Here is a 26,028-nt window from a genome sequence, read left to right on the forward strand (position 1 = left end):
GAAGAGGAGCCAACTCATGTGTAACCATGCCAAAACCTCTACCAGTGGCTCCTGTGCTGCCTTTCCACCACAAATGCAATCTAACCAAAGCTTGATACCACGGAGACCACCAAGCAATGGTGTTCTACAAGAGGACAGCAAAGCCATTCAGGCAGTGCAAGCTTCACCTACAAGGCAGAAAAGCCCCAACCAAGGGCCTTCAGCCTCCCAGTGCAACCTCAAGTGGGGGCCCAAAACATCTTAAGCCTCCCTAGCACAGTGTCAGTATCCTTGGTGTCTTCTGGAGCTCCCAGCATCCCTCTTGGAGGGATCCATCACTTGTCCTCTCAGCACCAGCCAGAAAGCCATAGCCCTCCATAGAAGACTATGAGCTTCTCCAGCAACCCTTCCGCAGAGCTCAAGTACAAAGACCCAGCCCTGGAGAAGCTATTTCATAACTGCTGCTCTTGGCTTTCTCAATGCTTAATCATTTTTGCAGTCGTCTGCAAATGAGTCTAAGCCTTTGCTATGAGGAAGCTGAGGTGTCCCCACCTCCCTTCCTGCTCATTCTGCTTAGGGTGGGAAAGAAGAAAAGCGCATGTGAGCGAGTGCTTAATAAGACATCTCGAATGCAACAACAAGCTCATTAAAAGCAGGCATGACCTAGTCACAAAATAAGTCCTTTCAACTGTAAAAGGAGAGGAGAAGCCTTTGAAGTCAGGGCTCGTAATCCAGCAAGATCCCTGCCTGCACCGGTGACCTCACTTGGAAACTCGTTCTTACCCAACAGCGGGTAATGCCTTCCCAATGAAAGCTGGCTTTAGAGACAGCTTGGATTTAACAAGTGGTGAAGCCAAAGCCTCGGCAGAACAAGGTACACAGGGTACAGAGGAGCTTCTTTGCCAAGGCTGGGACGCCTGTGCCTCTCCTTACGTGTCCCAAGCCAATGGGGACACCATCTCTGAGCAGGACTTGGCTGCACCCTGGAACACAGGAGACTGGGGTCCTCCAAAGGGCAAACTCCAGGACAGAAGAGAGCATCATTTTCCTATGCCAAAGGAAGAGCGAAGGCAGCAGCATTGCTGTGTGTTTCACACTCTCATCCCACGCTGCAGTCACCACCAGGGATGGGACGTTGGGACAGATTGGCAACACCTCGTGTGTCTGCAGGCATTCATCCCACCCAGTGCTGGAAACAGGCATTGTTTGAGTGATGTGCCATGAATGGAGCCGAGATAATCCCCTCACTGGGTCGATTGCTCTCCTGTCGCATCCTGAGTGACTCAGAGCAGAGCAAACTCATCAGACCAAACAGCCCTGGCTGAGAAAAGGCACAGGAAGAGGTACCAGGGAGTGTCCACCAGGCTCCACACACAAGGTTGTGCTGACAAGGGCCAGCAGAACCGCACAGGTTCCCATGGGTGCAGGCACTGCGCAGAGGTCATCGACAGGTTCCTCTGTGTTAGGCAAGGGGTGACTCCACAGCGGTCTCCCAAGCTAGGAATGAACTCAGAGGGCGTCCATCCCTTCTGGGCAAAGCCATGGAGAGGCTGGAATGCAAAGGGATGTAGTACATCACAGCATGCAATGGGAGAGCGCTGTTTTGTCAGGGAAGAGGGGATGTTTGTGATAGAGACTCAAAGACAATCGCCCTCAAACTACCACTGATTTCTTTCTTTAAACGTAGAGCAGCAAGAACAAACTATCCCACCAGAAATCCTATCCCAGCTTCCAACCTTTCCCTTGAAACACCAGGAGGGATTCACCAACTCTCACAAGGATGCTCCAGCATCTCCCTCAAGCTCCTCCTGGGTCTTCATCAGGAGCAGGGGAGAGATGTCTCCTGAGCAGCACAGAAGAGGGAAGGGACAGGAGTTGACTGGACATTAGGACAATTAGGGAATAATCAAAGTGTCACCGCCCAAGCTTGCAAATGGAACTGGTGCTCCAGAAGGAACCAGGCTGATTTCAGGAGAAATCCCATAGGATTTGCAAGCCATAAATAGGGGTATAAAGAACTTCAGTTTTATGGGAAGAATTCCCTGCAGCACAGCAGAACATGATCTTGCCATGTGCCCGTAGTGGCAACTGCACCAGCATCACCTCTGCCACGCTGATATCCCGGTGTCAGCAGGACATGGGGCTCCCATATCCTCTGCAACCCGCTTTTTAAGCCCGAAGCACTGTGCCTTGCCCAAGAGCAGCTCATGGGAAGGAGACGGGGGGACATCACACAGCACTGAGAGGCAGGGACAGCGTTTCCCTTTGCATTAAGCACTGATGGAGGAGCTGTTTGTGAGCTGCTCCATTCTCTGCATTCCTCTAAGGAAGACTCAGAGCATCCCCCGAGCTCAGCCTGGGAGGATGGAGGAGGATGCAGCAACGCCGCGCAGGGAGCGATGCTGCATCCAGCCAAGCAGGGAGCTGCGAGCACGGAGCCAGGCGCTGAGCGCCGCACCGTGGGGAAGCACGGATGGGGTCCTCCTCAGCCACTGCTCGCAGAAACCCAATGCAAAAGCACGGTTCTTGCAGCCAAGCATCCACAAAAGCCTATTTCTTTCAGGCAGTGCAATGCCGAGCGCAGCAGACCCCGGGTCAGACCCTGCGGGATTGCTCCCCCCGGCAGGCTTGCTCCTCCGCATGCTTCCTGTGCTGTTTGCTCTTGATCTCTGTCTCACTGTCTCAGCCCCTCAGGGCTGTCTGTGCCCGGCTCCCTCCTGCTTGCCCCAGGCCTCTTGTCACAGCCTCTTGAGCTGTTTTACCTCGGATAAACTCTTCTCACAGCAGCAAAAGTCCCTGAAAATCAGACACTTTCTGCACGGGTTTGGTCATCTTATAGCTGCAGATATTCCTTTCCTTAGAAAACCCATGTGTCCTACAGCAGCAAATGCATCCCCAGCCTCCTTGGCTCCGCCAAGTCCAGAAGGGATGCTGGAAAGCATCACTGCCAGAGCATGGAGAAAACCCAGACGATGCAACTCAGCCTCTGAGCATGTTTCAGCCACAGCCTCTGCTGCGAGGTGAGTGCACTCTGTGTCTGGGAATCCTGACACACAGCCATGCATCCATCAGGGCCACCGGGACACAAGCATCACTGCTGGATCTGCCTATGAACACACAGGGTGCTGCAGACAGCATCTGCCCATGAATTCCCACTTCTTGTCCTGCTCCCTCCAGGAGGATCCTGCAGCAGCTTCTCTGCCCCTTATTTGAGGTTTGAGCCCCAAAATAACCTTTGGATCAGTAGGAATCAGTCACGGCTTTGTCCCACAGCTGAGTGGGAGCTACTCACAGAGGTCTTGGTGAAGGTGGAGAGCAGGAGCGACAGGCCAGAGAGGTACATCCGGATCCCCTCCCCTCCAAACCTTCACGGGAGGTACTCGGGCATGGTGACAATCTGCCATGGGAAAAAGAGAGGAATCACTGCCCTGCCCAGGCCCCCTCCTCTGGGGATGGTCCCAGGGAAGGCTGCGTTCCCAGAGCAGAGCCTCACAGCGGTGACAGCCCTGCAGGGAGCAGGGCCCATAGCCAAGGCCATGCAGGCTGGGGGCAGTGGGACATAACCCAGAGGAGGTGTAGACGGGCACCAACACCCAGGCAAGTGCCAGCAGAGCATCAGTCACCTGTTGGGAAGGGAGAACGTGGCACAGGCAGAAGGCAACACTGATCCCGGTGCAGCTCAGCGTAGACTGCAGTGCTAGACCCTTATCCACCATTCCTAACCTGCTCCTGGCTCACCTCCAGTGCACATTTACATCCCCAAATGACTTCAGAGAGGAGTGCATGAGATCATGGTGGAGACCCCCCTGGCAGCCCCAGCCAGTTCCCACTAACTCCCTGAGCACCAAGCAAGCCAAATGCTGCATTTTTTACTGCAGAACCCAAGGACTTTGGATACAAGGTGCAGGGAAGCAGGGATCTGGGTCAGGAAGTGGGGTCTGCAGGGGCTGGACTAGCCCTGAAATGCCCTTTTCTCTGAGCGTGGACCTGAGCTGGCTCCAGCCTCCCTGTACGGGCATTAGACCCAGGCTGGAGAAGCTGAGTTAGCAGGGTTGTGTTAATTACCCCCTGCACTGCTCCTCCCAACCTTGCAAGACGTTGTGTGAAGCCACCTGCAGCGGCAGGGCTCGAGGAACTCGTTTCCTTGCTAACACAACACGGCTCTTACCTTCCACTCGAAGCTGGTGACAGCGATGCCCCCGGCAGCACCGGTCCCAGCCAGCCTGATAAAGAGCCCCGAGCCCTCGCTGCTGGCAAAGAGGGAGGCACTGATCTGGGGAGGAGCAAAGGAGGTGCTGTGGGTGCTTGGGCTCCCTGCAGCTTGGCGTAAGCATCATCCCGTCTGGACCCAGCAGCGCGGCCCCCAAGGGATAACTTGGGAAGAGGAGGTGGCAAAAATGGTGTCTGAAAAGGAGCAGCAAAGCTCAGATTTCCCATTACTCCCAAAAGCAAAGTGTGGCCAAAGATACAGCAACCCCATCGTGACCCAGCAGCGTGCAACCACGTCCCAGAAAGCCAGCCCTTAGAGCAGCTCCAGTGCATAAAGGGACTGACAAGAAACCTGGAGAACTTATAATAAGGGCAGGTAGTGTCAGGATGAGTGGGAATGGCTTTAACCCGCCAGAGGGGAGACTGAGATGAGCTCTTAGGCAGAAGCTCTTCCCTGTGAGGGTGCTGAGGTGCTGGCACAGGGTGCCCAGAGAAGCTGTGGCTGCCCCATCCCTGGCAGTGTTCAAGGCCAGGTTGGACACAGGGGCTTGGAGCAAGCTGCTCTAGTGGAAGGTGTCCCTGCCCAGGGCAGGGGTTGGAGCTGGATGAGCTTTAAGGTCCCTTCCAACCCAAACCAGCCTGGGATTCCATGTGTTGTGAGGGACATACACATATTTGCAAGATAACCCCCAAGAGACTGCTCCAGGTAGCCCTGAGCAACCAGCGCTTTCCCAATTCAACCCATCTGGGCATCCCAGGTGGGTTTTGGATGGACTTGCTTGGCTTCAGGAGGATGAGAAGGAGCCATGTGTTGCTGCATTTGCCACTGTTTGCATTGCACGCCCTGCCTGGAGGGGGCCTTGTGCACGGAGCCAGTGCCAGACACAGGAAGTGTCTGTTGAGATCATACCAAAAAAGGGGGAAATGAAGGGCACCCATGGCTTGTTGGAGGCACCAGAAGCATCCAATTTGGCTCCATTGACTCTTCCCAAGGACACGAATCCTGGCAGGAGGTGGTGGTACAAGGTGGGGGAAAGTGTGGTGGAGAAAGCAGGGGCACCAAAGAGGGAATTCGGTGGTGCTGGGTGTCCCAGGGTGTCATACAAGGAACAGTCTTAACTTACTGGCCACCACACCATGTCTCTGCCAGCAAGGAAATAGCCACCGATGGTGTTCCTGTTCACCCTGCATGAAGACTGGGAGGAGAAAAGATGAGCACAGAGCAGCCTTTCCCTACAAACCCAGACAAAACACCAAGGAATTGAGAATTGAGACTGCCAGACAAGAAGCCAAGAGACAGGAGACTCTGGATAATTAATGGGAACTCTGCAACTCCAGCTTAATTACACGAAACAGTGGCTGCACCCCAAGTACCTGGAGCCATGAACAGCAAAGGAGGCACCCCGAGAGGGGGAAGCACAGGGGATGCGCCCGTCTTTCCGCCATCCCGAGCAGACAGGTTGGCTAATGAGGACCAGTTTTGGCTATGGATTTTCTGCAAGGCAGAATAAATGGCTCTGGAGATCCCTCATCTGAAGGCTCAGGTAGCCAAGGGCTTTCTCTGTGAAGCAGGGTATTTCTCTCAACACTCTCTAATAGGCAAGCAGCAGATCTGCTTACACCCAGCAGGCTGGAGCCCAGGGGAAAGGTTTGTGGTGTGGTTAATTTCACCTTGGTCTCAGGTTGTAGGAGACCTTCTATAGGGGATAAGAGGGGTGGAGGGTTTGTACAACACACAAAATATGGACCAAGTGCAAAGTACAAGAAAATCATGGAATGGTTTGGGTTGGAAGGGACCTTAAAGCTCATCCAGTTCCAATCCCCTGCCACAGGCAGGGACCCCTTCCACTAGAGCAGCTTGCTCCAAGCCCCTGTGTCCAACCTGACAATAAGAAGAGGCTTTCCAATCCCATGCAGAAAAGCCAGACCTGAAAGAGAACCTGTTCAAATAAAGCAAGCAGAAAGGAAGTGGCGAAAACATTCCTACCCATATTCCCACTGCCACGTTTAAGGAGAAATAAGCTGTTATGACAAGAAGGTCAGCAACCCTGAACTGCTGCGGGGGGCTGAAGGGTGCAGCAGTGGAGTTGCCCTCCATCATTCCTCCTCCTCCATCCCCAGTCTCACCGCAGGCACTGAATCAGTAACCCAGAGCTTGAGGGTTTATCATTACACGAACTGAGAGCAGGAGCTGCGCTTCCAAAGGCACAGGGTGGGCAGTCTGGCTGTCCGCTGCCCCCCTCCCCTTCCCGTTTTCCCACTGCCCTTCCTGCTGGCACAGAAGGGACAGCACCTCTGGATTTCAGTCTCACAAAGGAGCATCCATTCCAGCCCCATTTCCTTGGGGTTTCCTGCTGCTGCTGCACTGAGCCTGAAGAAGCTGCAGGCTCCAGTGCAAAGCTGCCCCTCAATTGATGCAGGGTCTCAGCACAGTACCTCCAAGCTTAAATCTGGATATTGTTGGACAAGAAACTGCTTCTGTCTTCAGGGAAACAGGAACCAAACCCGACATTGCTCTTGGAGAAGTCTGGAAAGAATTTCCATGGAAAAATCACTGTAGGAATTGCTGAATAAAGCAGGGTTTTAAAGTGTTCTGTACATTTGAAGGATCCCAAAGGAACACCTTGAGGAATAGCTGGTGTTTCTGGCAATGTGGGATTTTTGCTTCTGGGAAAAGCAAGTAGAGATGAAGGAGCTCTGCAGTTACACACCATAATGAAAGGGGGATGAAAACTGAATGAAGTCACCCTTTCAACCACTTAATACTACGGAATGTCAAAGGACCAGCAAACTAGTCTTAGGACACCAAATCCTTGACTCCCCAATACAGTAACTGCACTGCATGAAACTAGGCAAATCTGGGGGGTTTCTACCTAAAGTTACCATCAAACACAGGAGTTATGCTTATGTCCAAGGCGGAGCTTCAGCACACCAGCAAGAGCCAACCAGCACAAACACTCACAGAAGAGATTAAGCTATGCCAAAGGCCAGCAGGAAACAGCCTTTAGGTTTCATGTTTTGGGATATTTCAGAATCACACCACTTGCTGCACCAGATTCTGGCTCCTTTTCCAATGGCAACAGAAGTTCCAACCATGCATCACAAGGTCTGGCTAATAAAGTAAATACACTGCAAGTAATAGTGCCCATAACCAAGAGGTCAGCGGGTTTCTCCTCTCTCTGAAGCAGCCACTGACGCACCCAGGAGCAGGTCTGTGCTCCGAGACAGGAACCGAAGATCTCCCTCACTGCTCAGCTGGAATTAAACTGCATTAACACATTCAAAGTAGGTACAAGCGTTAGTATGTCAGCTTGGTGTATCTATTAACATCACTGAAGTGTTTAATAACCCAGTCATTAAAGTACAACCAAGTGCAGCCTTGTGTTTGGTCATTTTGTACCTCTCTGGACAAGAGTGCAGAAATCAAACGGAATCATCTGACAAAACTTAAGTTCAGAGAAGGAAGAACAGAGTTATCTGAACAGTGGTTGTGAAATAAACCCACCAGCTCTCAGGCTTAATGCACCTGGAGCTCTTTGAACAGTATGTAGGTCTTCCCGTCACAGGCCTCCACCATGCCCAGTGCTGCACCACCACTGATAAGGGAAGGAAAAACCTGGTTTTATCTTGAAAGCAAATGAACCTCCAACACCCTTGGAAGTTTGTCTCAAGTAAAATGGTGATAACAAAGGTGAATTTTCACTTCTGGTTTTGAACACGCCAAAAGTTTTATACTCCTTTGCTGGACGCTGATGGAGAGATTAGACCAAGCAACTCCTACATGCTCATCAGTTCCAAGAGTTGTCTCTGTGACAGGTCAGGAAGGTCAGGTCTCCAAGACTGGAAGCTCAGCTGGGCAGCTAGCCAGGCATTCCACACACACCTCCGTAAGGATGGCCGGGAAAACAAACCTCAACAAGAAAAGCTCTGCATTACAGCTGTTATCTGTGCGCTCACCCATGCATTTCAGTTGGAACCTTTGCCCCTCAATTCCCTGTTCTGGAACACCCAGCCGTAGATTTCACTCCCTACATTCCCGAAAGCAAAGCAGTCCACTGGAAGTGTGCCAGAATGGCCAAATTATAACTCACCTAAACCCCTTTGGTAGCACCAGGAAGGTGAGAGGTTGTATTTTGAGTTTTACAAGGCTGCTCAGCAGAAGATGGGTTGACAAATGACCACAAGAATTAGTATTAGGGAAAAGCAGCCTTTCCTCCTCCTCTGCAGGTGTTTTACTGTAACAACCAAACATACATCATTCTCTATACTGCCAAGCAATGCAAGTCCCCTTCACATTCCAAAGGAACCCATAAGGATAAAACAATCACTTCCCCTCCTGCCCTGCAGATCACTTTAAGGGGACACACTTTAGAAGACAAGTGGTACATGAACATTTTTAGAAAGCTCAAACAAAAACAAGTCTTTATTCTTTGTGGCAGAAAATAAATACAGGTGCATATTTCATCTGCTTTTCTATAAAAGCACTCCTACAAAATCACTCAACTGCCAACAACAGTACAACCTTTTTGGCTTTTAAAATGCAAGTATTATACAGTCACTTCATTTTCTTATCTTTTAAAGCACTTGTAGCAAGCAGCTTTAGGAGAGGAATGCTTAATTTAGAAGCCAAATTCTTGCCTCAAGTGTTTTGGGGGTTGTTTTCCATCATGTATATAGTGCAACTAACCTAAAAGCAACTACCAGGTTCTCTGGAAAATGTTTATTCTCCTCCCACCTCCCTACCCCCCCAAAAAAAGAAAACCCTGCAAAGAAAAATGCTCTTAAAAACTGTTCTACCTTGATATTTAAAACCAAGAGAAAACAAGAAGTGGCTCAATAGAAATATTAAGGTAAGTATGATGCTTCACAGCTCGGTATCTGCTTCCAGTTTGGCCCAGTTTGGGGTTTATTCTGTTTCTTTAGAGGAAGAAGCACTAATCATCCAGTCCTATATTTCTGAAGAGGTAAGACATGGACTCCCCGTTATGGATCCTGCGAATGGCTTCTGAGAGGATCATGCTGATATCCACAGTCTTGATTTTAGGGCACTGGAGTTTCTGTATTTCATGTGGGATTGTGTTTGTAACAACCACCTACAGAAAGAAAAACAACAATCAGAAGGATGTAGCTCTTTTCCACCTCCTGTATTAAAGCTGTGGAAGGGAACGTCCACCCACCAGATCCTGTGAAGCCACCCTTTACATTACTGTCAGGGTTAAAACCTTAGGAAGAGCCATGCATTGCCACAAGGTTGCACGTATCCATGGATACTAATGGCACTGTCCTTCCTTCTCTTCATTCACTCTGCCATGCAGGTCCGAAGCAAGGGAAGAAAATATCCCCCAGACCAAACGGAACAAAGACTGCCAGCACAGGCAGGCCCTCATCTCACAACTTCCCTACCTTCCTGTCACTATACTTTCAGGATGTGTAGATGCTAATATTCTAGCATACAATTCCACAGTCAGAAAGCCCAAATCCAGCAAACTCACAGCTAAATTCTTCACACCAGTGTATTTTAATAGTCAAGTCAGGAGAAAGCTCTTTGCTTATAAAACCCCAACCCACCTAATGAGAAGTTCAGAATCCATGATCCATGCTTACCTCATCAATTGCAGATTCCTCTATGAGCCTGGGAGCATCTGAAGATAAGAGGCCATGTGTAGCCATTACAAAGATCTTGTAAGCCCCCCGCTCCTTGAGGGTCTCAGCTGCAGCCAGGAAGCTGTCAACGTCATCTATGATGTCATCCTGGCAAGAGGAGATCAAGTCAGTGAAGATCCACCAGCAGCACACCCAAAACAACATTACACCTTGAACAAGCCAATGCAAAATGGACATTTTTATTGATGCAGTCATTCAGACACTTGAGCTGGATGGTAAGAGTGAAAGAGCAAAAAAGGAGAGCATCCAAAGGTACTGTAGCATCAAGGGGCACACGGATTGCTACATGAGGGAAAAAGGGAAAAGTCAAAACAACTGACATTCAGTCAAAAAACATACTAACAGAAGTAGTGCAGAGATTACACTCCGCTTTAGAGAAACTGTAAGGCAGGCTGCATCATCACCAGCATTTCTAAACCCACAGAATCATGGTGATTCTCCCCTAACCAGCTGTGTTAAGCTCCCCACCTTCAGGCAAGCACTTGAACAGAATTTTATCTGCCCCTTCACAGAAACAAGGTCCAAATGTTGCTTTTTAACACAGATCTCTTCATAGCTCACATGGCCAAGTTCAGCCAGAGTGCAGAACCTCACTGGATAAACAGTGCAGTACCAATAGTCCACCATCCACCCAAGTTCAGTTGCTGACACAGCAGAGTATCTACTTGATTTCTGCAACTTGCACATGTTTAATGTAACTTAGCAGAAGTGATGGCATCTTACTTACCACGATGATAGCTATTCTTCCTCCTACATCTCCAACAACTGTGATGGGTGGTTTTTCCTTGGGAATCAGCACTGATCAACAGCAAATTTTTTTAGAGGGGTGGAAAGGAGAAAGAGAAACGAAGTTTATACAATTTACTTCAAGTGTCTGCTTTGCATAGATAACCACTGTTACAGAGAGAAATGAAGCAACAACTATTTCAACCATCACAGAGTTACTGGGGAAAACCAGCAGGATTTTACTACAAAATAATACTTTGGCTAAGCTTAAGAAAATAACTACATTCAAATTCTTAACAAAGTCAATTAATTCTTCATTTTAGTCCAGAGAATAGAGTGGTTTGCAGACACAACCAGCTCAATCACCCTACTGAGACCCAAGCTGTGTTTATGCAATGAAGCTGTGCTCGTGAAGCTACAGGCCACATCCACATCAAGCAAGGTCACTGTGTGAAGGGCTGTGACATTATACAGCTACACACAAAACCGGTGTCAGCTCAGCTTATTAGCTCTGTATCCCAGAAAAATTCCAATGGGAAAGTAAATGGCAAAAAAAGTGAGGCCTCTCTGCAGAGGTTCTGACTGCCTGTAATGCCACAGCCCCATCTACACAGACCTCTCATACAGCCTAGCACTAAATCCATGTAGAAAGCATCAAAAAGGAATCTTTTTTTTCCTACTAGTATGAAAAAAACTCTTTTTTTTGCCCCTAAAAATGGCCCATCACTGTCAGCCCCATTCCTAAACCCACAGAAAACAACACCTTCACACACAAACTTACTTACTGGGTATCTCCAGACTGGGATGAATAGCAGCTACGTTTTTGGCTGTAGGTGGTGAGTGGCGACCATCCACCATGTCAGACTCTGCATCCTGAGCCTCCCCGTGAATCACTGCAATTCCCAATCGTAAGCGCTCAGCAAAGGACTGGGCCCTGTAGGGAAAGGGTTAAAAACAACAGAAATTCATTACATTTACAGTAATTCATATTTGTACAATCCTAATCTATTCCCACTTTATTCCTAATGTTTCAGAGGAAAAACTGAATGATCCTAAAAGTTTAGGAAAATTGATAGAAGAAACCACTGGCCCCTTAGAATCTTGATTTCATCAGGTTGTGAAAGTCAGAATAACCTTGAAGTAGCCACACAGTGGCTTTTAAGCAACAGGATAAATGCTACAAGTCACATCATTCTGATTCTTCCCTTCTGTTTTGCCCAACAGTCAGAAAACTATTTCCTAGCCTTCAGCATTCCTGAGATCCCATGCTTTAGCAGCTTGCAGCTAACAGTAACCAAAACCAACCTGGATACCTGGATTGGCTATATTTAGTAGGAAAATATATATATATTTAAATGAAAACAGAAAACAAGTGTTCACTGACTTATTTTTAGCAAGATGTGCACTAAATAAAGGCAATATCCCTGACACAACCTCAGACACCCTACAGAAAAGGGAATCCAGACAATCATTTTGCCTGACAAACCACACTTCAAAGTCACAGCCTGGATTTTTACTGATTTACATAAAGCTCCTTCACTGTGCAGTTTCTTCAACTAAAATTAGGAATTTATGTAAAGAAGTGTGAGGTCAGCTGGAGGAGTGGGGACAGCAGAGGCAAGAAAACAGGAATTTCACAGACAATGTATCCCAGAACCTGGAAGCAGCAAGTCAGAAGTAACAGATTCATCCTACCTTACCTTGCATATCCCAGAACTCAATATCTAACCTAAGCCAATCACCCAGACTCCTGGGCAAAGTGGGCCTGATACGTTCAGGGTGAGCCACTTTGTTCTCCCATTAGCATCTCATAGCCTGAATCAGCTCCTTCATACTTAAGCCCTGTTTCACTACCCAAACAACTCAAAGTCCAGAGAATAATGTGCCCATCCTGACTACTCAATGACTTCAAACTAAAGAATCTTCTGCCCTGTGGTCAGTACACAGTTAGGATAGTTTTTGCAAGCAGTTAATTCCAGATAACCCCAAACATTTTGGGTTAAGTCTTCGAAGGCTTAATCCTATCAACAAAACCATAATAACTACTTTAAAATGTAATATTTAATTGAATGAAGTTCAAAGTAACAGTAAAATGATTTATTCATTTTCCAGTGAGCTCAGAAACTGCAGAAACATTCTGACTTCATCGAGGAGAGGTTCTCTTACACAAGTTGGCATTCATCTCACAAGTGTTTTCCTTGATTAGGCTGAAACATTCCATCAGCCTTTTCCAAACATAATGTACCTCAAACATTGCTCTTAAATGCTCACATGTGGACATGAAGAAGCCAAACAACACAGCTCTGGGATCCTCTCCTACTCAAACAGGTTACGTGTGCAACTTATCTGTCTGATCAGCTAAAGGTACATAGAGACTGGCATGCACAGTTACTTGACAAGCATGAAATGCTCCAACAAGAGGCAATACTGGCACCAAGTAAAAGAAACAAAGACAAGCAAATGTAAAGTAACTGGCTAAAACAAAAGAAATCACATAAAAAGTACTGCTGGAAAACAAAGGTGACCAAAGTTGCTCCCTTCATTATGCTGCCACAAATAAAAGTATGTTTGATTTGCTATATAAAATAACAGAAACCTTTCTTACACAGAGTATCATGATCCATCTAAACAACTTTTCAAGAAACTCCAGGGTTCTTACCACAGCAAATAAAGTATCTCAGAAACCACCATCCAACTCCTCCACCACCTGCTGACAGTGGTGTCATTCCACAGAGTTCAGTCAACCAAAGAGCTTCATGGATTAAGAACAGCCAACACGGACTTCACAATCAAAATCATCTCAACCATCAAATCCTGTTCCACCACACTGGGTAAAAGCCATCTGTATTTAGGATCTGATCAACCATGTGCTAGGTTATGACCATGCTTAGCAATTACTTTGGATTAATGGTGTTACACTTCCAGCCATTTTTCATTTACAGCAGGAAATTTATGATGTAAATGCACACAAATCTAATATGATTAAAAACTTTCATTAGCCTAAGCACTGCATTGATTCACCTCATCCTTTTGTTTGGCTTTTTTTACTCTCCTTAGATTTATTATAATTACAGTGATGATGTAAAAACTACTCATCTTACAAAGGAGAATTAGGAGGGATTTGAAGGCAGCATCTTCTAATTATGGGATCTCTGTCCTTCACTAGATCCTAGCACAAAATCACGATAGAGATTTCCTGCTCTAACACAAGAGAGCAGATCTTACCCACCTCTTTGCAGACGCAGGTGATTTGGCCACAATTACAGCATTCCTGTAGTCTGGTATCTGTAGTAAATAACAGATAGCAATGTCTACTTCATATCTTTAGACAAATTTAAACTCAGTAAGAATCAAGAGAACTTTATTTTGCCAGAAGAATTTTAAGCATCGAAAGCAACCTCAAGAATCCATGGTACATGATCAGAGTTCAGAGCTCAGTAAAAACAGGTATTTAAAAAATTCAGGTATTAAAAACTACCTTTCATAAACATATTATGGATGACATAAAATTATCTGCTTTAGAACATCAGAGCTACATGGACAAGTGTTAAAAAGAAACAGGAAACCATGAAAATTAAAGTTTCCTGCTCAACTTGTCTTGTGAGTGCACATGACAGTTTAACCACTTGAGAATACAGCGTTTCACCTATTTCCTATTGGTTTTCAAAGCATACCAAAAAGCAACACCTCTCCATCACATCAGACTCTTTATATGGAGCATCAAAAGGGGTGAAAGTTCCACATTCACTGCACTCATACTGGTGTCACAGTCTAATATTGCTGTAAACCATCTTCTATGCAGATCAGCACTAGAGGATGCTGCTGTGAATGCTGACAGCAGCAAAGGGGAAAGACCAAGTCTGGGTTTCATTTTGAGGCCTCATGGGTTACTCAGTCAGCCTTCATATGCAAGATCTACTCCAAAGTTTGCTGTCCCTCCCCAGCCCCAGCATTCCCATACTGGCTTTTCACTCCTGATTCCCCCTCTATATTTAGGCAATATTTTAATCCCCATGTCTCAAAAGTTTCTTATCCTCTCTCCGTTTCCCCTGCAAACAACGCCTCCACGTGAGACTTGTCTTTCCTCATCCATAACTTCCAAGCATTCCAATATTCATGCTTCCAGCCCTCCTTTCCAACAGCAATATATGTTCCCTTTAACATCTCATCTTACCCTCTTCCTTGCAAACTCAGCATTTTCCTTCACTGTTCTACTCCGGGACAATCCATCTCCAACAGAGAACCTGTCTGTCCTTCTATCAGCAGTAGCCCACAGCCACTCTCAGCTGCAACAGCGAAGTCCTAAAGAGCAGATCCCCTCCTCAGGATCACAGTGTTAAGGAACAGAAGACTCTTTACTAAATACCTGCAAACTGATCTGTTACAGCTGTAATTGCACAAATTTGGGGAGTGAAAACCTGACATGCAGTTCATTGCCTTACTGTTAGATCTCAACTACCAGTTCCAGAGCACAGAAATACCTGTTGATTTGGGGTTATTTTTCAAACACAAGCAAAGTAAGCCCTTCCACAATCTAATCCTCAACAACCCACACTGACTGTGTATTTCCTAAAGCTCTCTAACTGAAACAGGCATGGGAAAGAAAAAATGAAGTTCTGAATCTGAGCATGGGTCTAAGCAACAAGAGCTTTGCTAAGGACGTGTCAGGCAACATTAATAACCCACTGTGCTACTAACTCCACCTATAATACTGGGAATTCAGCATGTTCTCTCCTTTAGAGACACTTAGTTATACAAGAGTCTACAAAGATTAACATGATGGAAGGCATGGACAAGGCAGGGCCTGTCACTTGACATAATAAAGGCTTTGATCTTGTTCAGACATCATTGCCTCATTTTTCCCCTGCCAAATTATCAAATTTGTTCTCAGCTCTTTAAAGATGAAGTCAGAAAACCAGAAATGTCATTCAAACGATAGTAAAGACATCAACAACTCCTTGTAACAAAGAGCTACATCACTCTAAGATTAACATGTACCCATAGCAAAGAGAGAAGACACCAGGTGTCAAGCACTTGGTAAGCACACAATGGAAAATAACTGTATTATTTTTGTACCACTGGACGGTGGTAAAACACCAAGTAATTCTCTTCACACCTAGCCATAAATTCCCCACAGGGAGCAACTACAAGTCCTCATCCTCTTAATTCTCAGTTACATGCTTTTTAAGTGACCTCTGTTCTCATCAAGCCGGACTTCGTTTCGTACTGCTCAATATATCCCATGCCAACTCTCATTGGAAACATTCTTCATGCTTTGGCATTCACAATATGGGATTATGCAGCAAGCTGCTGCCACTGTGAATCTGAGCTGAATCCTGAATTCCTCCCGAGCAGCGCTGGATGAAACATCTAAGGAAAGACACTATGTTTGACATGGCTTGTGAAGACTCCTAATCGTACAAATCCCACCTGATCAGCTACATTCAGTCAACTCGAGCTTGAGAAAGTGCTCTCATGGACGTGCAGGGGAATGAAGAAATTAGAAACTTCAAGTGTCTTTCAAGACCTCTCTACACATACTCCAGCAGATCTCTACAAGTGTTCATTTCTTCATAGACTGCACAGCAGTGCCAGACTCAAAGCTGTAACAATTCTTTGTAAAGCATTAAGAGTTCACGTACCAAAATGTGGTTCAAGGCTAAACCAGGACAACGCTCTTGTCAGGGACCATAACCCCCATACATTCAAGCAATATAAAGGCAAAACTTGTCTTGTTTCTGCATACTTGGTTTTCCATGCTTTTTCCTGTTTTTTAACTTACAAAGTGCTTCCAACATTCAATACTTCCCTCCTGGTATATAAAATGAATGAATGTGGCAAAGCCAGAGCTTGGAGCTTTGTCATCTAGTTCTAGTTCTATAATCCTCTTGGACTTTATTACTAAATGCAATGATAATGACAGATTACCAAATGGCAACTGATTCCCCAAACTTAACATAACTCATGTTATGTTTGTCATAACAAAATCATGCTTTGTTGTTTGGTTTTTTTGCTTGTTTCCTTTAAATTGAGGCATTTATATCTCTATAAAAATAAACTTGACTCAGAAGAGTGAGCAAAACCTTTTCTCTCACTAAGAAAAAAACATTTTCTTCATTCCACATTATCATTAGTCAGAGGCATTATCCTCATCTCACACCTACAATTATCATTTGCACACCTACAATTATCATTTGCACAATTTTTATAGACATGAATCTACCAGCAGCACTTCTCAAAGCACTTATAAAAATAAGCTGGGAAAATGGATGCACAGAACATTCGAAGTTAAGCTCAAGTCAAGACATGCTGAACGAACAGCAGGTGAGGATTTCCACACAAGAAGTCATCTGTTCCTGCTTTCAGAGGAGGATCAATAGGCTCTCTCAGTTTACAACTTCACTTCCAAAGTGTTTTCATAACACGATATAAATTACACCTACACAAGCAGCAGTCCATCCTATAGATGTCAAAACTGGAAACAGGAAAAGAAGAGGATATCAAGAGCAAGAAGATCCTCTTTTTTTTACAATACTAGTTCGGGGAATATATCATAGAATAGTTAGGGTTGGAAAGGACCTTAAGATCATAAGATCATCTAGTTTCAACACCCCTGCCATGGGCAGGGACACCCCACACTAAACCATGTCACCCAAGGCCTCATCCAACCTGGCCTTGAACACTGCCAAGGATGGAGCATTCACAACCTCCCTGGGCAACCCATTCCAGTGCCTCACCACCCTCTCAGTAAAGAATTTCTTCCTTATATCCAATCTAAACTTCCCCTGTTTCAGTTTGAACCCGTTACCCCTTGTCCTGTCACTACAGTCCCTGATGAACAGTCCCTCCCCAGCATCCTTGTAGGCCCCCTTCAGACACTGGAAGGCTGCTCTGAGGTCTCCACACAGCCTTCTCTTCTCCAGGCTGAACAGCCCCAACTTTCTCAGCCTATCTTCTAAGAAGACAGAGCAGCATCACTGCATGGATAAAACACCAGCTCTTCATGAAAGCAAAAGTTAAGCCTGTGGGGAAGAAAAGTACTCATTGCCCAACACCACTCCCTTCCCCCTTTAAAACCCTATTTGAGGAGTTAAGTTCCTTCAGAGGAATTTGTTTCAGAAGCCTTGAGACATAACAAAACATCATTCAAAAAAGCAAGTGTAACAGCAGGGCTTCCTCACCTCTTCCTGAATGTACTGCAGTAAAAATGGAGATGCTCTCAGGTTATCAACTGGAATATTGAAGAAGCCCTGTATTTCCTTCTGGTGTAGATCCATAGTAATAAGGTGAGTCAGTCCTTTAAAAAAGATAAATAAGTAAAACGACATATGGAGAAATACATCAAGAAAAGTAACAGAGAACAACCATACTCTGTTTCTCTACTAAGTTTCACTGAAGTGTGGCCAAACCAAAACCTCTAAGCTGCCTTAGCACAAGAATACTACACTCTGTGAAAGCACAGAGCACATCAATTCCGTTCCTCTTCAGTAACTTCCCAGATTTCTAGTGTCCTTTCCAAAAGGACCTCAGAACACTTCATAATTGACTCAGCAGTGCCACACTGCGGCAGGAAAGATCCTTCTCCATTCTACATGTGACAAAATGAGCACTAAGGAGATAAACTGCCCTATGTCACACAAGACGACCCACAACTAATACTCAAGTTCTGAACTCCTGAAAAATGGGCCCAAATCCTAATGATCAAAACACTTCTCTCAAAATAAGAAACCAGATCACACTGTGTTCACTGGAACTGCTGATTTTTCCCAGGGATAGGAGCAAAAGGAAAGGAGCAGACGTGTTGAAGGCTGTGAAAATGAAAACTCAAACTCCCACCGCATGTCAAATGTAAAGGACAAAGCGCAGCATTCATCCAACAGGTAAAAAACAGGCCAGCAACGACAAGGCACAACTGGTCCAGAGTGTCAGAAAGGCAAGGAGCAGTATTCTGAGAGACACTACTGCCCAGGGCAGCAGAGTCCAGTTGCCTCACCCTGCCAGCTCAGGAGGACACAATGTAAAAAGGCTGTTACAAGTTTGGGTTTTCTCCATGAACTCATTCAGAAACATTTCTAAAGACATTCTCCTTCATATGTGTATTTTAACACACAAAAAACCTCAGCAACCCAACTTGTACACAGACATCTCTAAACCTGAAAACTGACAGCAAAAGCCCCCATTGCCCTGATTATTTCAGAAGAGCTGCACTCTTACCAGCTTTGCACATCATGGAGGCCAGTAACTTAGAGACAATGGAGCCCCTTTTCCTCATCTTGCACTGTTTGCTGTACGGGAAGTAAGGAATCACTCCAATAATGCTTTTGGCACAGGAGGTTTTACAAGCATACACCATGATTAGGAGTTCCATGATCGTAGTATTCACATCCCTGGAACAAGAAGCATCCAGTTCCGTATTTTGTGCATAAGAATCCTCTATTTAACACAGTATTTATACCTGCTCCAGGGCAGTAAAGAGTACTGTGACTGAGTGATCTGCACTAAGAATCCAGCTGTGCCCCTCAGGATGGACGGCATTTGAATCCTTCACTAGAATTAGACCTCACCATTTTTTTTCACTTCACTATTTTGAGCCGAATTAGATGAGAGTAATTCAGTAGGTTTTGTTATACCATGCTGCTATAACAAAGCAGCCCATAATTCATCTCCAACATCTCCTTCTATCATGCACAAAATAATATAGATGTATTTTTTTAATGCAGATAAGCCTTTTTTGTACATTTCAGACTTTACAACAGGTTCCTCTATTGTTCAAGCCAACAGCGGGCTAAATATTTAACAATTCCCATCTATTTTTTGCCCTAGATGATAGGTTTATCTTTTTAGAGGAGAACTGGTCATCAACTAAGAGACCTCCTGTTTCTGTTGCCATTAAAACAAGTCTCCCCATTTGTAAAGTTCTTTTCTGAACCACAGGAAACTGCCTAGGAAATGCTCCTCCAAATTCAGACCTTTATAATGGTGCTAGAGACAGGTAACTGGGAAGGGAATAATTTTAAAAGAATAACATAAGCAAAAGAATGTGCTTGGCAAAAGAATGCAGAGTACCAGGGGAAAGTTTCATTGACATATTCAATGAATAGTTTCAGGTTCAGTGAAGTCATATTCAACTGAAAATTAAAAGAGCATCTTATCATAGAATCACAGAATGGTTTGGGTTGGAAAGGACCTTAAGATCATCCAGTTCCAACCCCTCTGCCATGGGCAGGGACGCCTCACACTAGACCATGTCACCCAACGCTCTGTCCAACCTGGCCTTGAACACCACCAGGCATGGAGCATTCACAACTTCTCTGGGCACCCTGTGCCAGCACCTCACCACACTCACAATAAAGAACTTCTTCCTTGTATCTAACCTGAACTTCCCCTGTTTCGGCTTGAATCCATCACCCCTTGTCCTACCCCTACCTCTGATGAAGAGTCCCTGAAGTCTTCTTTGTGCACATATTAAAAACCAAAACAACAGCAACAAAACCCAAAAGAGAATCCTGTATGTAGTTAACCTAAGCTTATTATGCTGTACCTTATACATAAAATGAGAAGAAAAAATAAAATAGAAGCATTCCTATGGACAGTCAAAATGTCAGCACAGCGTCTTTAAACAGTTACTCACTTTGAAACTGTCTGGATGATGAATACATCCTTTCCTCTCACAGACTCCTGGATCTGCACTCTTGTTTCTGCCAAGAACAGAAACGTCATATTTTCAATAGCAAAATCCAACAAGAGTGTAAAGAACAGGTAACCAATACACGCACATTACAGATAGGCAAGTTTCTAGTTTTGCCAATTAAATGCTCACCTCTGTTTGGCTCTTGATAAACCTGAACTTTCCCCATCTCAACTCCTAAGCGCCTGCAGGAGCAGAAGAAAGAAAAGTAGATGTCAATGGGAAAATGAAGGGCAAAACAAAGCCTATATGATGTGAGAGTCACTGAAAAGGCTGTATTTCACAGGAGAAAAGCAAAACCAGAAAATCCCAAACCATAAACCCAGTAATTACAGTGGAAAACTCTCAACAAAGAATCTAGTTTCCAGGAAGTGCACCCCAGGCTCAGCTAAACGCCTTTCAAGTCAGGCTGGGATGAACAAGCAGAAAAATACTTGATTACTAAATCATGTAACAATTTCTAACATGTATCCCTATATACATTCCACTGATGTTGACAAATATATACATATAAATACATGGCAGCATCACATGTGCAATGCTTAAAAGACCTTTTTTAAAGCATTCCTCTCTATAGAAAGAATGTCAGTGGAGAGTGAACAGGAAATACTGGTGAGCACCATTCCGTGAGGAATGGGAGACTAATGTCTGCTGTATTTATTCCACTTCAGTATTAGCACAGATCCTCATCACTAAAGAAACGAGAGACCAGAGTGTGCTGTGTACTTATGCCCAAAGTCCTTGCCACATGTAACTCAAGATCCTTTGCACTCTCCAGTTCTCCTCCTGTCTGTACCTAACCTCAGGTCCATAAGCCTCAGGAAGAAGCCAATCCCCTGCAGTGCAGCTGGTCATGCTGTGCAACCCAATACCTCCACAATAGCATGGTAAAAATGTTCTTAAGTCATGAAAGTTCTCCTGAAAGTATTTCTGCATTTAAAGCTAAATTAACATTTCCATCTAAAATACAGTGAGCAGGATAGATGCAGCTTTGCTAAGAAATATCCTGCTACAAGAAAGACAGGATAAAAGCTTGTACCATGATTTAGTGTTATCAAACATTCATTTTTCCACGTGTTCTCTATAACGTACTGCAGCAAATCACAACCTGCCACCCAACAACTTAAACACAAGTAATTTTCTTTGTTATTGATCTGTTGAAATACACTGTGCAATACAGCACACTCCATGTCCTTGCAAACCATGGTGGTTTTCCCATATAGCTTCCCTTAAAATAAGAAATCTGTCTGAAGTAAAATAAGCCCCAACACAGTAACACCAAGATCCTGAGTGGCCTGCAGGAGGTTCTACTTACTCAGCAATCCTCTTGGACAGTTCCATGCATGACGAATTGGAATTAGCTGAAAACAGCACCAGTCCACCCTTGGTTACATTCATGATGGCCCCAATTTCAGTTGATGGCACACAAAACATCAAACCTAAGTTGGTTTTCCGCTTTTAGAAGACTGCAAGAGATCAAAGGTCTGTTAAAGCCACAACATTAAAAACAAAAACCAGATTTTCCCTGTTTAGAAAGTGAAGAGTTTCCCACAAGCCTGTATTTTCCAGCATCCTCAATATTTGTTATCAACAGTAGTACCACAAATGTACCCTTCAGAACATCCCTGAGCTATCACATCCAAGATAGGGCACAAAGGGGCCTTCCCATCCTCCCTTCCTTCTCCTACCCGCAAGCTCTACACCCTCCAGCAGAACGCTTCCCCTGTGATCTCCAAACATCCCCCAAGACAACTTCCTAACTTAAATGTTTTCCTCAGGCTACCATCAGTAACACAGATTCTTTTTCCCCTCAGCTTGTCCAATTCATTTTCCCGAACTCAGCAGCATTTATTGATTTTTTGCAAGATCATAAAGAGGTGGAATTGAGCTAAACAGAGCCCATGGGTACTGGCTCAGGCCAGAAGAGTCTGTTTCCACAGCTGTGTATCTTTCCATCACTTTGCAACAAATTATAAACTTACAAAGAAGGATGAAATGTAAAGAAGAGTTCAATAAAGCTGGTAGCTGTAAATAATGACCTCTTGCACAATGCAGCCACTTGGTGAAGCAGTTCTTGTCATTCTTTGGTACTAATACCTCTCCTGTGGAAACAGTAGAAAAGTATCAAGAGGAAATCTATATACTTTTTATGGGTTTTTTTTGCAAACAAGGGTACAAAGCACTACTCCTGCCAAGGCTTTGATGGCATTCCATCTTCACACGTTTTACTCTTCTTTGTAACATCACATTTCCATTACTAATTCTACTGTAACATTCTATTCATATAAAGAAAAAAGAAGTAATCACATTGATCAGCAATTGCTGATAGAGCAAAGAAGCATTCAACTCAAAATTGCTGCACACAAAAGGCTACCACACTCCATGTCTGCTGTATAAATAGTCCAACCCTTCAGCAGCCATTTCAGCATTATGAAGGGGACTGAAAATACCAAATACAAGTGGCATAATTCAAAGCAAAAATAAAAAACAGAGCTTAGGATAAATCAGTAACTTTTTTGCTGGTAAACATCTCCCTGCTGAGAAACGCAATGTTACAACAACCTGATGGTGTATCAACCATAACCAGTACTATTAATTACTCAAAAACAGCATCTAAAAGGAAAGTAAGCTTCCATACTCACAGGAACAGCTGGCTTGCTCCATAACCTCATTCAGCCCAGCTTTCCACCCTTGCTCAGTTTGACCTCATCACAGAAAACTGTACTAAGAGCCCAAGCCAGGGACTTCCTGACTTTCTTCATGCAGAGGCTGTGCTATGCTCAACAGCTGTGAATGAAACCTGCCTGTCATCAAAACCTCCAACAGGTGCAGAACATGAGCATAAACAGCAACACCTCTGGCAACAGAATTTGAATGCCTGGATGTTTCAACTCTACTAGAACCTGATGGGCCCTAAAGAAAGACCCTGCCCCTTTCAGCCTTTGCTTTTAGACAAGAATACTGGAAAATAAAATAATCCTAGAAGGCAGTATGGTCACAGACATCCAGTCTAAAGCACAACTATATCCCTCCCAAACTAAGTACCCATCAATTCAAGGAGAAACCTATTGCTTAGCTAGTGTTTCTTCCTTTGTTTTGTTGCTCACTTACTCCCTGTAACTCCCAGCTGGTAACTAATGGCCATTATCTGTCAAATAGTCATAAGGGTTGTTAAAGACCCAAAGTCAGCATGTACTAGGTCCCAGAAGGACACCCTAAAGCATCCTCCTTGTACAATTAGATGGCAACAATGTAGAGACAACTGCCAATGTTACTAATAATAGTCACAGTGCTTTGAAGACACAGCTTTCTTCCAATTGTGTTACCTTCTTTACTCTCTTTTAAGAGTTAGGAGGGAAAGAGCTGAAAGACAAGAGCTGTTGGTTCTTGGTTATCGTTCAGGGGGCATTTTACATCACAGTAAGATACTGACAAACTCACAACCAACACTGAACAGAGCTCTTCACATAACCATAGGCCAAGGACTGTCTTGTAGATGTATTTCAGCAGCAACAAGTGGGCTATAGTGTGCATGGGGGGAGAGAAACTGCATTTATAGAGTTAATATTGACGGATCAACCCTGAAACAGGTGTTGGGATGAGAGGAAGCTCACAGAACTTTATTAGGTGTGTAAGAACATGACTCCACAAGGGTACATGGGACCAGGGTTCTCAGCTTGAGGGGGACAAAGCTTTCTAGCCTCCATCAGATTTAGGAGCACACATACATCACAGAGTAGGCTGCAGCCCACAAACTCCTATCCTTTCCTTTGGGCTGCACACGGTTAACAGACAGACCATGATGATAACAATTACTGGGTACACATCACCGGGTTTACACTGAGGATGCCCACACAGAAAGCAACAGAGGCAAGGAATAACCATGGTACTAAGGAACTGATGCCCACGGCCTGGAAGGAAACTGAACCCTCTCACCCATCTCCCCACAGAGGGGTCCCAGAAGGACCTTCTGCACTAACCTACTCCCCTGGGCTAAACACATAGGGGTGACCCCTCCACCCCACACCTGCCTACAAGCCCTTCAGCTCCAGAGGGGTTACACATACCCTGGGGTGGGGGAAGCCGGCCAAGGCACCCCGGGGTACCTGAGGATCCCTCCCCTCCTCATGGGAGAGGCCTGGGCACACCGCAGCCCGCAGCATGGGAGCGGGCACACCGCTCCTTTCACCTGCAGGCAGCCCCCAGCAGCGCAGGGGAGGTTCTTCCCTACCCACACGGCCCCCGAGGGGAGGGCGACGAAGCCGCCGTCCCTCAAGCGGCTCAATCCTGCGTGGGGATGGGGGAGAGAGCGCTGGGGAAGGAGGATGTCCTGCCGCTCACACAGCCGGCAGAAGTGGGCTGAGCGGGCGGGCCTGCCCCCTCGCTGAAGGCCTTACCTGCCGGCTCCGGCCCCCCGGCCCCGGGAGAAGACAGCCCCGGCCGGAGGGGAGGGGAAAGGGGGGACAGGCAGAGGCAGCAGCGGAGCCCAGCGCCTCCAGTCGTCCGCTTGCAAGATGGCGGCGCCGCGTGAGGGAGGGCGGAGGGCGCGCGAGGGGCGGGTACCAGCCGACGCCCTCCTCTCTGTCCCCCCACCCGCTTCCCGCCACCGCTGAGGGGAGCAGGCGCCGCCATCTTACCCCTTTGCCCCCGCGATGGAGATAACGGGGGGACTTCATTACTAATGGCGCATTTCAGCGTTTCTTCCAGATAAAAGGCGAGCGCGATGGGTGGGTAACGTCCCTACCGGGGTTGGGAGAGCCTCGGTGCTGAGTCCATACAGCATAAACCAGCGATGTCCATGAGGTGCCCGGGTTTGGAGGCCCCATGCCTACGTCTGTGTCAGGGGTGGTCGGACATCGGCTGCTCGGCACCAGCACCACAGCGGCGGGTCCTCGGCATCCGTGCAGGCATCGGGTGGTGGCTGGGCTTTGCCATCAGGTCCAGCAGTGTTTGCAGGGAGGGAAGCTGTTCTGGAAAGTAAATTAAGACAAGAAAGGATCAGTACTGTAAAGAACATCTGTGTTTTGTCCCATTTGTATTGGGGCCATCCTTGCAACACACACAGGTTAAACTAGATGAAGATGCATTCGACATCTTTAAGCAGCAAGGCACTGATTTTAGCCACCCCTTCTAAAAGCACAGCTTTATCACAAGGCAGCACCCATGACAGAAGCTGTGTCTTTTCGCTGCTGTGATGAAGTTCAAGTCGTTGCACACAGGAGGATAAAGCTTTTCCACCCAAATCCCAGTGATGAAATAAACCCCCCAATCACCACGTTTCCTGACTGACTGGGTAGCTGCAAGCTGTTCTAAATCCCACTTTTCGGTATGGCCACAGAAGAGCATTTTGTGGATCCGAATTTTAGCATGAAGGTACAAATCATTCCATGATCGGGTACTTTCTGCTGCAGCTTTTATCACAAGTAACAATTCAGCATCATTATTGCTAGGCTGGAGGGTGCATTGGAGCAAGGCTTTGAGCGGGGTTGGAACAAGATAACCTTAAGATCCTTTCCAGCCCTAATTACTCTATAGCAGAGGGACCTCGACACGCTTGTGAGGTGGGCTGATGCCAACCTTATGAAGTTTAACCATGCCAAGTGCAAGGTCCTACACCTGGGTTGGAGCAATCCCAGGCACAGCTACAGGTTGGGCAGAGAAGAGATTCAGAGCAGCCCTGCAGAGAAGGACTTGGGGGTGTTGGTCGATGAGAAAATGAACATGAGCCAGCTTCAGTGTGCGCTCGCAGACCAGAAAGCAAC

General features: G+C 45.9%; 1 protein-coding gene across 1 annotated transcript; it reads right to left on the reverse strand.

Moving 5' to 3' along the window:
- Positions 1-9,034: 9,034 nt before the first annotated feature.
- PRPSAP2 (phosphoribosyl pyrophosphate synthetase associated protein 2) lies at positions 9,035-24,773 on the reverse strand. Its single transcript, XM_080618491.1, has 12 exons — positions 24,664-24,773; positions 22,249-22,368; positions 21,582-21,732; positions 20,399-20,451; positions 20,210-20,276; positions 18,793-18,965; positions 17,760-17,875; positions 13,808-13,863; positions 11,364-11,512; positions 10,580-10,650; positions 9,793-9,939; positions 9,035-9,281 (listed from the first exon to the last, which is right to left on the reverse strand). Exons 3-12 carry the CDS (start codon positions 21,698-21,700, stop codon positions 9,123-9,125), a joined length of 1,110 nt encoding a protein of 369 aa, XP_080474617.1. The 5' UTR covers positions 21,701-21,732; positions 22,249-22,368; positions 24,664-24,773; the 3' UTR covers positions 9,035-9,122.
- Between the last annotated feature and the right edge of the window lie 1,255 nt (positions 24,774-26,028).

The sequence above is a fragment of the Psittacula echo genome (assembly GCF_963264785.1).
Source record: "Psittacula echo genome assembly, chromosome: 5".
NCBI classification, from domain to species: Eukaryota; Metazoa; Chordata; class Aves; order Psittaciformes; family Psittacidae; genus Psittacula; species Psittacula echo.